The sequence below is a fragment of the Thunnus thynnus genome, chromosome 14 (assembly GCF_963924715.1).
Source record: "Thunnus thynnus chromosome 14, fThuThy2.1, whole genome shotgun sequence".
NCBI classification, from domain to species: Eukaryota; Metazoa; Chordata; class Actinopteri; order Scombriformes; family Scombridae; genus Thunnus; species Thunnus thynnus.
In genome coordinates, this window is record NC_089530.1 from 21,027,946 (window position 1) to 21,043,573 (window position 15,628).

At 40.6% G+C, this 15,628-nt stretch overlaps 1 protein-coding gene across 4 annotated transcripts in view; it reads right to left on the reverse strand.

The window, feature by feature from the left end:
• Positions 1-15,492, reverse strand: part of sdccag8 (SHH signaling and ciliogenesis regulator sdccag8) — a 49,224-nt gene extending 33,732 nt beyond the window's left edge. For 2 of the 4 annotated variants that reach the window (XM_067610502.1, XM_067610505.1), the window contains exons 1-13: positions 13,326-13,516; positions 11,510-11,671; positions 10,967-11,052; positions 10,701-10,814; positions 10,478-10,600; positions 10,046-10,141; positions 9,585-9,649; positions 9,246-9,446; positions 9,015-9,153; positions 8,727-8,879; positions 8,286-8,420; positions 7,109-7,225; positions 6,503-6,645 (exon numbers count right to left, since the gene is read on the reverse strand). In XM_067610502.1, the coding sequence (XP_067466603.1) occupies positions 6,503-6,645; positions 7,109-7,225; positions 8,286-8,420; positions 8,727-8,879; positions 9,015-9,153; positions 9,246-9,446; positions 9,585-9,649; positions 10,046-10,141; positions 10,478-10,600; positions 10,701-10,814; positions 10,967-11,052; positions 11,510-11,671; positions 13,326-13,392 (1,601 nt within the window). In that variant the 5' untranslated portion in view covers positions 13,393-13,516. Of the gene's footprint in view, positions 1-6,502; positions 6,646-7,108; positions 7,226-8,285; positions 8,421-8,726; positions 8,880-9,014; positions 9,154-9,245; positions 9,447-9,584; positions 9,650-10,045; positions 10,142-10,477; positions 10,601-10,700; positions 10,815-10,966; positions 11,053-11,509; positions 11,672-13,325; positions 13,517-15,393 lie in introns of those variants that run through there. The other 2 variants (XM_067610504.1, XM_067610501.1) reach the window with 2 other exon arrangements.
• Positions 15,493-15,628: the final 136 nt, after the last annotated feature.

The window sequence follows — 15,628 nt, forward strand, 5'->3', positions numbered from 1 at the left end:
CCTGTCTGTTTCACCCACTGCTCTCACACTATTAATATAACTATTAATATAAGTGATGGCCTCATTTTGTATTGTCTTGGTGTGCATGTTTCTATCTTCTGACACCTCATTTACAAGAAAAGCGTTTTAGAAAGCTATGAAATGGCACTACAGTGAAGGCACAAGTGCTGGTACTATCAACATCCAGTCAAAAAGATTTCAACTTACAACTTTAATATCTGAGCAGCTCCAAACCCTTTATAGTATGACCAGCCTTTGTCCACCTTGCTCCAATTGGTCTTTTCTAATGTATTACAGAGTTTTGTATATATTAGAGCTGCAACATTTGTTGATTATTCATTTGACAGAAAATTAATTCAACAGTCTCTGTCCCCATTTTCTTAAATGTGAGGATTTGCTGTTTTTCTTCAACATATAAAAACAGTCATTTGAATATTATTTGGTTCTGGACTGTTGGTCAGACAAAACAATCAAACTGAAGGCATCACCGTAGGCTGTAAGATATTGTGAATAGCATTTTTTCACATTATTTTTTCACATGTCAGAGAAAAAAACCATTAAATGATTAATAAAGAAAATAATCAGCAGATTAATTGATCATGAAAATAAGCATTAGTTTCAGCCCTAGTCAATATCCATTCCATTTGCTGCCACTTAGGTCACTGTGGGTTGGACATATAATCTCTCCAAGTTCTGGACTTTCTGGAGTGTCTTCATCCCATTGGATGCACCCAGAATACACCCATAAACATCCAGGAGGCATCTTGATTACATGCCTGAAACACTTCACTTCTTTCAATTGAAAGGAGCAGCAGTTCTACTCAAAGCTCTTCATGCTGTCTCAGGTTTAGAAGTTCCTCAAAGTGTCCCGAGGCCGACATCCTAAGTCAAGGTTAGAAGTTCCCCCCTTGATGAAAGTAGTCCGGGGAAAGCCCTGGTTCTTTTTCCTGAGTCATCTCATAGTTTGCTACACACTCTTTGAGAGTCATTCCCAACTGCCTCTCCATACTCCTCCCACACCAAAGATTTTACTCTAAAGGTCACAGAAGCTTCAAGCCCAAAAGGCCTCCTTCAGCTCACAGGGAGCAGTAGGTCATGACCTGTCTCTTTCAGAGTGGTTTATCTCTCTGTCTACTGAGGTTGGCAGGGGTAAGCAGCTGTCTCGATAAGGCTGGCTGTATCCCATGGTAACCAAGGTCAGGTGGAGATATGCTGTGCTTTGTGCAGACAGTCAGGCTGATCTCCTTGTTGAATGGATAGCAAGTGTACAGACTACATGACTTCAGTTAACTTTAATCAGCATATTGTCTTGTTTACGTTATAGTTCAATAACCAATAGAGGCATAGATGTGTGAAGAATAACCGTATTTGGAGGTAGTAAGAGTAAGGATTTAGTGAAGGGTTTAAATACTCTTGTCTGGAAGTAGACGGCAGAATTGAGCGGCATTGCAAAGTGTTTTCACTACTGTAACTCTGTTCTCCTCAATCGAGCTTCAATAAATTCCTGTGTAAGACATCCCCATCGCCTGCCAAGTTCTTCACTTTGGGTTAACCAGCTCTACATTAATTCCTTCAGTGTCCACCCGCAAGTTCTTGTGGTACAGCCACTGCAGGCACCCATGACCTTCTGGTCACAACTCAAACCAGCTGCCTCTGCAATCAAGGCTTTGACTGTGGCCTTATTAAATCCAATGTCCCCAAACATCATGATGCAAGAAACCTTTTCCAGATGTGGGAGTTGGAGACTTTGCTGTCAGAAACCTATAGCAGCCATTCACAGTGTACCCTCACTGCAAGTTTCATTGCACTGGGTCCAGTAGACTCCACGCCTCCTGATCTGATTCACTACCCAAAAGTTTTATCTGAAAGCTCTACTACTTTCTTCAACTAAGTGCCCATGTCATACAGCCACAGATCAGATTATATGAACGGTCATGTTCAGATATTTCCTGTCCCAAGAATCCACAAGTTAGACAAGTTCTAGGTGAGAAAGTTAACTTATTCACTGAAGTATTTTCAGCTCCAGGTCCATCGACAGCTCTAAGCAAGCACCCTCATGAACATGGATGCTTGATTTCATGGGGATAACAAAATTGGAAGATTTGGGGTCTTGCAGACTTTCCACTCGTCCAAAACACAAAGCATGCACACAGGTCTCAGCTAACCACGGGTACACTAACGCATGCAAACACACATCTACCCATTCATGCCTATCTGGCATGTGTTGAAACAGAAGTTATGCTGGGCAGTTTTTACTGTGGCCTTTGGGATCTGTGATCACAACACGGGAAGCGAGAGGGCCGGTTGGAGACAAGGAAAGAAGAAAAAGTGAAGAAAGACAGGAACAAACAAACAAAACAAACTTAGTAAAGCCCTCTGCTGGGCTGGGGCTGGGACTGGAGCGTGTGTGTGTGTATGTGAGGCGATGTGAACAGAGTGACGGGGATTAGGACAGATCCTGGGCTGTCCAACTCACAGCTGGCTGATGATCCAATCCTGGAGCGCAGCGCAGCGCACCAGCCGCCATGGGACCCCCGGATACGTGCATGCATCTGTGTGTGAGTGAGGGTGTGTGTGTGTGATTGCGTCTGTGTGTACAGGCATGCGGTTATACGAATGACGTGCGTTTCAGTGTGCACATTTGCAAGCGTGCAGTTGTACAAACAAATATGTGTGTGTGTGTTAGTCAGAAAGGAAGGTAGGGCTATCGGAAATCAAACAGAGGCTGTCTGTGCTTCATGTCCCCCGTTTGAAGGCGGGCTGTGATCATTTGGGCCACGAGAGGAGGACAGAATGAAAGAGGGGAGCGAGCAAGTTGCACAGATAGAATCAAAGAGCTGCCTTCGAAGGCTGGTCATACAAATGCCTCCCAGCCTCACTACTGTGAATCTCACACTCTAACTCTCAAAGAACACACATACAGCAAACACTGTTACACAAACCAGCCCACCACAGCTACAAAGACTCATGCATGGCTCTGTAGTGAACAAGAGAGGGCAAACGGAAGCACGACTACGAATGAACTGCATGTCGTTCTGTATAACCCCAGAAGGCCCGCAGATGGACAGAAAGAGACAAAGGTACGGGGGGTGGAGGGAGGGACAATCGCTTGAGGTTTATTTGTTTAGTTTGGAAAGGCATGAGAAAAAAACAATAGAGAAATGAGGGGAAAAAAGGGGAAAAAACAAACCAAGCTCTGACCAAATTTCAGCAGGTGTGTGTATGTGACATGTGGATGTGTGTGTGTGATCGTGTATCTGTGTTTGATGCTTGCTTTCTACACTGCTCCAAAAGCTTCCGGCTACCCTGCTTTGCTAAATGCCCTCGTTCATCTACACGTATCTCAAAGATATAACTCCATTTTTAAAAACACTAAGTTTGGGCACAATAACCTGCTGAACATTGAGAATAGAAACTGAAATCTCCTCTGTGTGCCCTCAGTAGACCTTCCTTGTTTCAGCATTCATAATGCTAAGCGACATAAAAAAGTAATTTCAAATTTTATGTATTTCATGTATTTGAAGGCGTCAGTACACTTCAACCAAAGTGCTTGTCGGATGGTCCGACAGCATCTAAAACCCGCTCTGCCCACACCTTTCCAGAGTCCAACAATTTCTGTAACTTTCCAAAACTGACAATCCAACAAGCACGGTGACTTAACGTGGCGACTGTTGAGGTGTACTGTGAGAAAATAAGCCAGGTTTTCTTTGAATATGTTCTGAACAACTGTCACGAATCACCCTTCCTTATGACAGCAGGCTTGAGTCAGTTTTGCCTTCAGACATGATCAGTTGACTTATAGTACAAATTAATTTTAGTTCAGACCACTGCCTGAAGACTGGTAGCCTGACCAGCTGGACCAGTCTATGTCTTTAGACGATACTAAATGCAAAGAAACAATTAACCAACTGTTAGAATCAAGTGGATGATTATTGATACGTACACAGTAGGTCATAATTACTTATTACCAATGTTTTGTACTTTAAGTCATAGCAGAACATCATAAAATATACATACAGTTTGGGATGACCAGCATTGTTTGGTAAAATGTCTTTCATAATCCCTAATCCTAATCTCAACTCTCAACATTACATGCTTAATCTTATTATTATTATTATTATTATTATTATTATATACTCTGTATTATATACTGTATATATTTTATATATTTATGCTGTTAAGTGAGTGGATTGCCGCCAAAACAGGTTTCATTGTGTTTAACATGCAATGACAATAAAGCATCTATTTATCTAATCTTAAATCCAATTTAAGCTTTAATCAACATGAGCTCCTTAAAAAAGTGAAGTTAAGTTTTAAATCCTTAAAAAAGTAAAGCTATTTTTGTAATCATTCTATCTTGTGACAACATTTGAGGCTCTCACACAGACACAAACATGCAGTCTTTATAAGCTGTTCCATCCCTGCTATTTAGCTTCATTGACGGATTTTGCTTTCAAATATCACTATATTGATTGATCATTTTAATGACTTATTATCTATACTCCATACTGTGTTTTCTGTGAATTACTTGATGACAGCCCTGCTTTTTAAAAGCTCTAGCACTCAATGCTACATGTGCTACATTTTGTGATAATGACTATGCAGAAGTGATCTTAGTGCACCTGTACACAGACAGCTGCGTAGAAGATAAAGAAGTGGTTCAAAATAAAAAGTCCCTGGCGTGCCCCAGTAGCCTACTGGTCAGGACACATACCACATAACTACAGCTTCCGTAGTTTGGTTCACTTCCCTTGTCTCTCTCTCCCCTTGTTTTCTGTCATCTCTGTTGCCATCTAATAAAGGTTTGAAAGAGAATAATCCCCACCTCCATTTTTTTTTTTAAATACAGAATAGTTTCCACTCACTGTGGACTCTTATGTTGGTTTATTCAACAGCAATGTTTCTGTCAAGCCATTTTTTTTATTGTGATACTGAATATGGACATGCTTCTCATGTACCACTGAAGAAAAAATAAAAGATATCTATATTAAATCAGTATCAGAAGTGGCTTTCACTGCTAATGACCAAAATTGAATTTGAATGGCTACATGTTCAGCCAAGTCAACAGCTGTCAAACATCTAGTATGCATCTGCGGACAGATAAAACTATAAACTCTGTCATGCACATACACCCGCACACATGGCAGTGAAATGGTTTTGTCCAGTAGCTCCTCTAGTACAGGTCAAAGTCATCATGTTGCCACATTAATATGCATGTCATTCTCCACAGCTGGCTGCAAAATACACACACACACACACACACACACACACACACACACACACACACACACACACACTTCCTGCTTCATCCCTTAAACACAAGACAGCCCGCCATGCGGCCAGTGTGTTAGCGCTGGCCAGCTGACAGACAAACACACTTAAACACAGATCAGAGCCGAGAGCAGCAGTGGACAGACACACACACACACACACACACAGCCAGGCTGACAGATACAAACACAAATATACAGACGCACAAACACACACACACACACTCACACAGATTACACAAACTTGCATCCCGCAGCCTCCAGCGCCACAGGGCACCACCGCCACATCTGTGCCCATCTCAGACACCTCGGCTGTGGGCAGCGGGGGTGAGAGAGTGCCCTGGGCGGCTGGCATGGGCTGGCATGGCCCTGGCAGTGGATGGTGTGGAAGGGAACAGCAGCCAGCGGATAACAGGATAGACAGAGGGAAGGAAAGGAGAAGGGAGGAATGCAGGAGGAAAGGAAAGGAAAAAAAAAAAATCAACGGGAGAAAAGAATAAAGAAAAGAAAAGAAATTGCTTCAAGGATAGAAGATGTCAAGGAAGAAGAGCTAAGGACACCAGGACAGCTGGAGGTATGAACGATAAAAAAAATTTAACTGAGGGAGTGATACAGGAGGGCAGGAAAAAATGGGATAGAAAGATGCAGAAATAGATATGATGAGAGAAGATAGAAGATAGAGGTAAGAGGGAGGGGGGGCCGGTAGCGCCTGTTGTGAGAACGGGTGCAGGGCACTGGCAGGTGGCACTTAGGCCAGGCTGTCCAGTGACCATCAGCCGCACTGTTCTCTGTGTGTGTGTGTGTGCGCGCCAGGGACAGAAGAAAGGCTCAGGCGCCATTTTGGCTCTGCTGGAGCTGTTGCTGGGCTGGGCACTGGCCTGGTGGCACAGAGCGGGCAGTGTGTGTTTGTGTGTGTGTGTGTGTGTGTTTGTATATAAGTGTGTGTGTTGCATTATGTTGTGGCATGCTTAACAGGATTAGAGGTGACCTGGTGAGGTCCAGTTGGTACTGGGACCATGGCACAGCGGTGCGCATGTGTGTTTATGTGTGTGTGGGTTGTATAATAGGATTAGCTGTTACCTGGTGCGGTACAGTTGGTGTGCTGGTCTGAACTGGACTGGACTGGGCCGAGCTGGGCAGGAGCTGGGCAGAGGGGAGCGCTGTGTGTATATGTATATGTGTGTGTGTGTGAGTGTGAGTGTGGTGGCATGTATAATAGGATTAGGTACTACCTGGTGAGGTGCAGTTGGCGCTGGGCATTTGCCAGCTGTTCTGCTAGGCTCAGGGCTTCGGCCTGCCATTGGCTCCCGTCCTTTTGGACCGCCTCCAGATGCTGCCGACAGCCAACCAGCTCTGAGCTCAGCCTTTCCACTTCCTGTCCCGCAGAGATGGAAGGAGAGAGGGAAGAGGAGGTGAGGAAATCTTTCACAACAACCCACCTTATGCCCTCAGACAAACACGACGTTTAAGGCTGACTACAACCTCATGTAAAGGTTGAGCACGACATGGAAATCATTTTAAGTTTAATCATCTAAAATTAAAAATGAATTGCTTGAAAAACAGTAAAATTGTCTTGTTTACAGTATCATAAAATATCAGAGAAATTCATATTTTTTATGAGGCATTCCAATAAAAAAAATCTTTGTTGTGTTTCGACATGATTTGAAAATAAATATTTGAGGAGCTGTTGATTTTGCTTCTTACCTCGATACAGCCTCCTCAAAAAATGGTAAATGCTTACAAATTACTGACCCAACTAACCGATCATTGGCTGACTTAAAAATTAATTAACTAATCTAATAAATCTAAACTAATCAATGTGTTGAATGCAGACGTACCTGTGAAGCCTTTTCCATCTGCCTCTTGGTCTTGGAGTTGAGCTCTCGGAGCTCTCTCTCTGCCTCCTCTTTCTTTAGTTGGGCCTGGCTGAGCTTATATCGCAGATCCACACACACCTACAGATGACAAAGACTGATTAAAAACTGCCAGCCCTTAACAAATATTACTTAATGTCCGTTGCTTCTTCATTTACTGTTTTTTCTGATTTTCTTTTCATCATCCTACCCTTATCTTAAAAGGTTCTTCATTTCAATAGTCATCCAACCATCTGCATTTATTTCCAGGCTAAAGCTCACTGATCTAAATATGTTGTAATACTGAACTATTTTGCTAAAAAAAAAATCACAATCTACTCTTTATAAGTTCACTAATACTATGTCATTCATGTTTAAATTTGCTACTCTATGGGCTACTATCATTTTTATCATTTTCATTTATTGGTTATAATATCTATATGAATTATCTACCAAAATATACAATTGTAATTATGTAAAAATGTGACACTGAAAATAGTTCTCATCTGCCCTCATCCAGTACCACTACCGAACAGAAACTGGGTTGATATGAATTCAGTGTCTTCAAGACATTTTAGCAGGGTGAATATTTGTTGATATTCAATGCTTGAACCAAAGTCTTACAATTTAAGCCAAACCTTGCAGCCCACTAGACAATTCTGTTGCTGCTTTGCTACAGTTTACATGTACAGTACCAATCGAAAGTTTGGACACACCCTCACATTCACTTGAATGAGAACTGTATATATATACTCCTGTAATTTTACAATACAAGAATTATCAAAACCTTATCTAGACATCTTCAAATGAAGCTTGCTTATTGAACTGACCCTTAATTTATTTATGTACTCACATTGAATATACCCTTCCAACAACAGCCAGAAAATAAATACTGAAATAGATAAACCTTTGCTGCCATCCAGTGGATTTACAGGAGCATTACAAGTGGACAGTATAGACCGCATCTGTGTACTTTCTACCTCTGTTCCTTCAAAGTTACAACCATCTTTTTAAGTTTGACCTCCCAAAGCTAAAATAGTCTCCAGTTGTCTTTAATCACGTAGATTCAAACTCCTAAGTGCAAACTATGATCGATGTAAGCACCAGTCAAGTAACAATACATGTTGAAATAAGGTGTTCTTCCACACTGCACACAGTGTACCTTGGTATTGTCTTGTTCCTGACTGGTAAGTCTGTGAAGAGTGTCTTCCAGCTGATTGGTCAGTGAGCTCTTGTCTCTGTGAGCTCTGTCTAGCTGCCCTTCCAACTCAGCTACACGCTGAGAGAGGCTGGACACCTGATACAAACACACAATTTTTCCTTTGTGATTTCATTGAATACAAAACAAGAAAAACATCCTCACAAATAAGAATATTAATAATTTGAGTTCATAATTTTGCTAAACAATTTAAATAGTTCCCCTTGTGCTTGTTAAACACCATAGAAGTATGAATGACGCTTTTCCATTTGTTCATTAATATTTAAGTATTTCAAAGCAACCGGAACTGGGATAATAACTACATGCAGTACATACCTTTAAACAAAACTATAGGTCAACCAATGAGTTCTCTATAAACACAAAAAGTTAATAAGTGAGATTTACTGTATGTGCCAGCTCCTCTTTCTGTTTGCGGGCCTCAGTCCGGCCCTCCTCTCTGGCCTCAGCCAGTCTCTCCTGCAAGGCCTGGGCTTGTCGTTCCAGCTGTTCTCTCTGTCGAGCCAGCTCCCTTGAGAACTGCTCACACTGCACCTCCACCTGCATGCATACAAAGAGCAACTTAGGAGGAATCTCTTAGCTGAGTGAATGACCTTCACAAATAAAAAAAGGATGTTAAAGCAAACACACAGCACAACTGGAAAGGTGTGGTGGTTGTGTTTATGTTTCTCTAACCCTAGCTTTGTGAAGATTTGCTTCTTCAGCCATCTCCACAGCCTGTTTGACCTGAAGACAGGCTGACCACTCCCGATGTTGCGCCTCCTGCTGACTAGCCCGCACAGCACGTAGAGCCACCAGCAGCTCATCACGCTCCCTGTAAGGATAGACAGGCATAAAAACCATCACATAGTTAAGACAAACAAAAAACTGCAAAGTATGAATGTGTCTGTGTGTTCCCTCACTGACTTGGTAAGCCTGTCAATAGCCTGGACATGCAGATTTGTGTGAGTCCCAGCCAAGACCGCTTCGTGCTGTGCACACTGAAGACACAATCCTGCCACACGGGGCGCTCCATCCGCCCTCAGTGCATCCGCAGCCTGTTTCTCCCTGTGTCTCAGACGAACCTTCACCTCCTCACAATCCTTCTGACTGACTGACAGATCCTTCCTGATGATGGAAACAGAGATAGAAAGGGGGCAGGAAAGGAGATGAGTATTGGTCTTTTATTGTTTAAGAAATAACACAGATAAGAAAAATCTATAGTTACTGGCTACACTGGCTTCACAGCTAGACCAGTATACTGACCTGAGAGAGATGACCTGAGCCTCCAAGCTTTCAATCTGGGCCTGGTGGATCACTCTCAATTGTTCCTGATGAACACAAATGATTTCAGAGCAAAATGTTTGTATCTTTGAAACACAATGTTGAATCTATGTATGGGATTAAACAAGATGGGATGGGGTTATGATTTTGATGAACAACTGTATACTGCACTAGTAATCTGTAGGACATTCTGGTTTACTGGTTGTTTTTCAGTTTATACAACTGACAACTGAAATTCAATATATTCATATTCTTCAAAGGCTTTGATATTTTCAGGCTTCCTCAGAGAATTATCCCAACTACTCTCGTCTTGAATACAAAGCACACAAATCTATGATATTGCAGAAATTTCATGACTGCTGAGAATAACGTGGGATTGAGATGGGAGGATGAGAACTAAGCAGTAACTAGAGGACAGGAGAGAACGGATTAATCTTCCCTACCAGCTCATTTTTCCATGCGGTGATTTCTGCTCTCTGCAGCTCTCGGTGTCCTGTATTGGAGGCTACGTGGCTGCTGGCTGCCGTACCATCATTCACCTTTGTAACAGCAGGACAGGATGAACAGTTTTAAGAGGATGAGTACTTTTCTCAAGATGATAGTAATCACTGTGCAATCCATGCTGGATGTAATGACTTCACATTTGGAATCTCCTGAAGATAGCTGATATCTTCTGAATTTTAGCAGAGTAATGTAAAGGACAGAAGAAACCAAATTGTCTGTAACTTTTTTTTAAAAAATCACAGGTATTTTACAATTTATTTGATATACTACAATGTATGCACCCTCATATAGATGGCAGTAAAAATGAACATATATTTCACATCATATATCACAAGAACAGAAATCATACACATGATTTTCACACACATTACCGTGGAGTTTTGAAATGTGTAATCCTTCAGAGATTCATCCACTTTGGATTTGAGTTGTGAATGCAGCTTCTCATTCTCCACCACGACCACTCTGACACGCTGTTTCATCCCCTGCAGCTCCTCCTGAAGTCATGCACGCAGATAAATGAATCAAAACTCAACTAAATAAGCACACTAGTAAAAATGTCTGCAAATATAAAAACACAAACATTACGGTACACACCTTGCAGAATTTGACCTCAGCTTCCAGATGTTGGATGTACTCTGACTGGTTGTGAATCATTGGGACCAAATCCTGAATGCCAGGCAAACTGGACTTTCCCTCTTGCTGCACTCTCTGAAAAGAAGTGTGAAAATCAGAAATAAGGCACCACATTCACCACATTGAGCTATGGAGAATGTATCCTAGCCTGACAAATATTTCTGTAATAGGCTTTCCCTAGGCCTGACATATTTAAATGTTGAGCCACGCAAAGCTGCACACTCTACCTTGGATGGAGTGTGTTTCTTTGGAGGAGAGAGAGGAGCGGGCATTTCTCTGCACTGCTTCAGCAGAAGGCTCTTCAGCTGGTTGACTACAACAGACACGGAAACAGACACACACACACACACACACACACACACACACACACACACACACACACACACACACACACACACACACACACAACCAAAAGCATTTTATTTTAACTTTGTGGACTGTCTGACAACAAGATTATGAGCAGGAAAATCTCCAGTCAGACAGTCGTGCCACAACTAACCGCAGAGTATCCACTATATATATAGTGCTCTAAAATATCCACAATAAAATTGAAAAAAGTACTAAATACTAATGTAATGTACCACATTTTATAGATGCAAAAATTACAGTCTTGTGACTCTACACCTGTCAGTGATGATGCAAAATGATGATGATTAGTAAGTGTCTAAAATCTCAATTTATTGCTCACTATAGAGTAAACTGCTGAGTGTCTATTATACAGGGAGTAGTGAATGAGGGAGTGATTTTGGACACAGCCTACTATATGTCACCTGCTTCGCTCTGTGTCTTTTGGCTCCATGCAGCCGTGTCCTCTTCAGCCATGGCAGTGAAGAGGCTGCCATCACTGCCTCTGACTTCCTCCACCTCTTCTCCATCAGGGTTCAGCTGCTCCAGAGCACTACTCAGCTGCTGGATGCTCTGGTTGGCCCGCTCTGAAACCAATATAAACACACACAGTATATTATTTCTGTACCCCATGACAGTTTAACTTATAAATTAGAGAGAGAGCCACAGGCAAAAGACTTACTCATCACCCAAACTGCAGAGAGAACTGGATTGGTGATGCCATAAGTTTTCACACTGTAATGAATCCTATAGTTCATTCTAGGGCTGCTGAATGGACCAGAATCTAAACCTCATCTAGGTACAGGAACTCACAAAACCATTACTGGTAAACAAACAGTTCCTCACTTCCTTTCTAGAGGGAAGTTCCAGGTTTATTCCAGTGACAACACAAATAGGTCTTTCTCACGGCAGCTATTTTGACATTTCACTATAGGAAAAGCACAGGTGTAATTAATTACATTACGGTTGCACAACAATAACAATTATCTTCATAATCAACTGATCTCTTCTGCTGTGAAAAATGGGGCAATTTGCTGGTGTTGTCTGACCAGCGGACCAAAAGCTCAATATTTTTAATTTACTCACACATATGACAAAGACAAGCAGAAAATCCAAACATTTGCGAAGCTGAAACCAGAGAATATTTGGCATTTTTGCTTAAGAAATTTCTGAAACAATTAGTCCATTATCAAAATAATTTCAGATTTATTTTCTGTCTATGAACTTATCAATTAATCAACTAATCAGCTCTAAATGGCATTAATTACTGATGGCTGCATACCATTTAGCTACTTTGGTTTCAGCAACCTGGTATCGTGCACGCTGGCTCATTAAAGTCCCTCTCCACTCAAAAATATGTTTTTCTTCTTGTTCCTACAGTTGGATGTTTGAGCTTCACTGTGTAGAATGATATATGTGCAGAGTTTGACACCATAAGGTTGTTTTCACATTCATCTGCTGAAAGTGGAAAGTTTCTCTGAGCTCATTGAGCCAATTGTGATTCAATATTCAACTTACAACTAAGTATGATATGGAAAATTGAAACTTCCAGTGCACACACACTGAGAATGGACTTTACAGTGAGACAGGAGACATCTTGTGTCCAACAGTTAAACTTCTGAAATGAAAAATATTTACATATTCATAGAGTGGGTTTTTTTAAATGAGCAAAAAGGAGATGCCATTTCTGAGGACTTTGACAAGAACTTTTTTGTGGAAAAACCATATCAGACATAAATTATTCAAGGCAGAGTATTTTATACACATCTTAAAACATGTCTGGAGGGAATCTTTAATGGTATTAGTAACACTTGTGCTTTCCTCACAAAGTTAAAATGTCTCCACTTCTGGATAGATGGGTTGGCTCATGTATAGCGATTCTGAAAAAGGACAATTTTGGAGGTTTTGGACGTCTTTGGAAATAACTAGCAAGCTTATCTGAAACTGAAGCATCAACCTAACATTAATTTCTACCAGAGTGCTTGGCATCAGTCTCTCCAAAGAGCAACAGGTGGCAGTGATGTGACTTTAACGGCCCCATCATTTAAACAACAGTAATGTCAGTGACACTACTATATCAATACGGCTATAACTTATTAATTTTGTACAGAGCACCTTTTAATACACCCAGCTGTAACACCGTAATGTGCTAGACTGTGTCAACGAACTCCTCTCAGTTTAACTAGCTGCTCATTCCGTGAAGTAAGTTAGCAAATTTCGCGAGTTAAAACGTTAACTTACGCCTGAGCTCCTTTTGGTAAGCACCCAGCTGCTCCGCTTCCTCCTCGTCTGAATCTAACGGTTTCATTGATTTAAAATCGTTGTTATATTACACCATGTTACAAACTAAACATGCTAGGCTATGCATAACAACTACAACATCAACCATCATATCTCACACGTCGTAACGGTCATCGATTCGCAACGATAGTGTGTTTGTTTTACTAAACCCGTGTGTCCGGAAGGCGGTGTTCACTTTTTGTTATTGTGATATGACATACCGCCCGGCGCGGAACTCAGCGAACAATAAAACGAGCCAACCATCTGCCAACGGCTGCCACTTCCGTAAACTCAGGCAGATGCTGGGAGTTGTAGTCCTTATTTGTAGTCTCAATTACTATTTTAATGTTTGCGACCCTGTGGTGAATATAGTGTATTGCAACTTAACATACTCTAAATAAGGCAACACTATTACAGATGATAATAAGGTGTTATTCTTATAATAAAAAGTCAACGAGGCTGTAAAGCTAAATATGTGGATTTAAATTTAAAATATAATTCAAAAGTCTACCTGAAAATGCTGCTCCTCATCATTAGACATTTTAGGTTTGTGTATAGCTCCAGTTTGTGCCTCTTATATATTATCTTTACAATTAAATGTAATACTATAAAAAAAAAACTTAAGCAATATTTTTTATATAAACATTGAATCAAATGACTCGCTGTAGGTGAAAGGATTGCATGTTATGCAGAACTCACAGAGAAATGATACCTTAACTCTGCAGCTTCTGCAGTTTTTAGCCACTTTAATTTACTTTATTTATTCCAGGTTTAACAGTCTCACCAAATATCCCATCTAATGTAAAATAGCGAGTTCATGGACCAAACCAGAGCTAAAATGCCAGTGAATGTTGAGTTTACATTTGTCAGGTGGCCGGAAATGCCTCTCTGCTCATGTTGCTCTGTGTCTACTAGATGTGTAAGAAGTCAGTTAATTGCAAACACTCAGGTTGAGTATCTAAGCTCAATACTTTTGGGAAACAGACTGAAATGTGTCAGAAGTAAATCTGTATCAAAAGTATCAAAAGATAACAAATGCTTTGATTCAGATTCAAATATTTCCTGATTTAAATCATAACTTAATAGAAAATTGTAGACTGTATGTCATTCATATTTTTTTAAAGATCCCCTTCAGACATGCTTGCATACATACAAAAAATCCTTGAAATTGCACCTCCTCCTTCTCTCTTATTGAAAAATTGAGAATCTATGATTATGTAAATATTTTTTATTTCAGATATTTAACTGCTGGACACAAGGTATCTCTTGCTTCAACATTAAACTCAAAAACTTGTTAGAAATAAGGTGAAAAAAAAAACTTTCCCTCTTCAACAAATGAATGTGAAAGCAGCCTTCTATTGTCAAACTCTGCACATACTGTACATCATTCAGCACAGTGAAGCTCAAACATCCAGCTGAAGGAACAAGGAGAAAACACTAATATTTGACTGGAGGGGAACTTTAACTTCTTGTATGGCTGCTTTTCATTAAGACAAAATTAAATACTGATGCATTTGAGAAGTTTTCCTTATTTTGTCAAAATATTTTTTTTTTTAAAAGAGAAAAATATTTTTATATTCCTCAAAGTAAGGTGTCAGAAAAACAAGAAAAAAACGGTATTGCTTTGGCATAAACACTGAAACTCAGGTATCGTAGGTATTGGTATCAAAAAATAAACACATTAACCCTAACAACTTGCCTCATGGTATCTCATTTTGTAGTCTCTCTGCCCCCTAGTGGTGAAAAATCGCTTACTGCAGCTTTAAGAAAAACATTCAGAATATGAATAATTATTTTACAGTTCTCTGGACAACTGGGTAATTTTGAGTCTACACATCTCCTCTGTTAATTAGATTTGACATGTTAAAACTTTAATGATCCCCAGTGTGGAAATTGCTGCTGCAGCAGATTCGAGCGTGAGCGTCTAGAGAGAAGTGATTGCAATAAACTAAAACAGAGAAACAGCTTGAGAACAAGACTACAAAACAATGAAAGCTGAAAGTGCTGCAGCTACAGGGTTAAAGATCACCTGGTGTCCTGGTTCAGTGTTCAGCCCCGATGTGCTTCGCTCCATGTCACTTTCACTTCTCCCATCTTATCTTGGTGAGTCACCTTTGAGCCCTCCCACATGCATACACCAACTTGCACATTAAGACAGACACACACAGAGAGAGAGATTAGATTGCTGATAATAGGTGAAAAACTGTGTGACTGCTTGTTATTACTCAGAAATACTTTTAAATTGTAATTAGAGCATCTGGTTG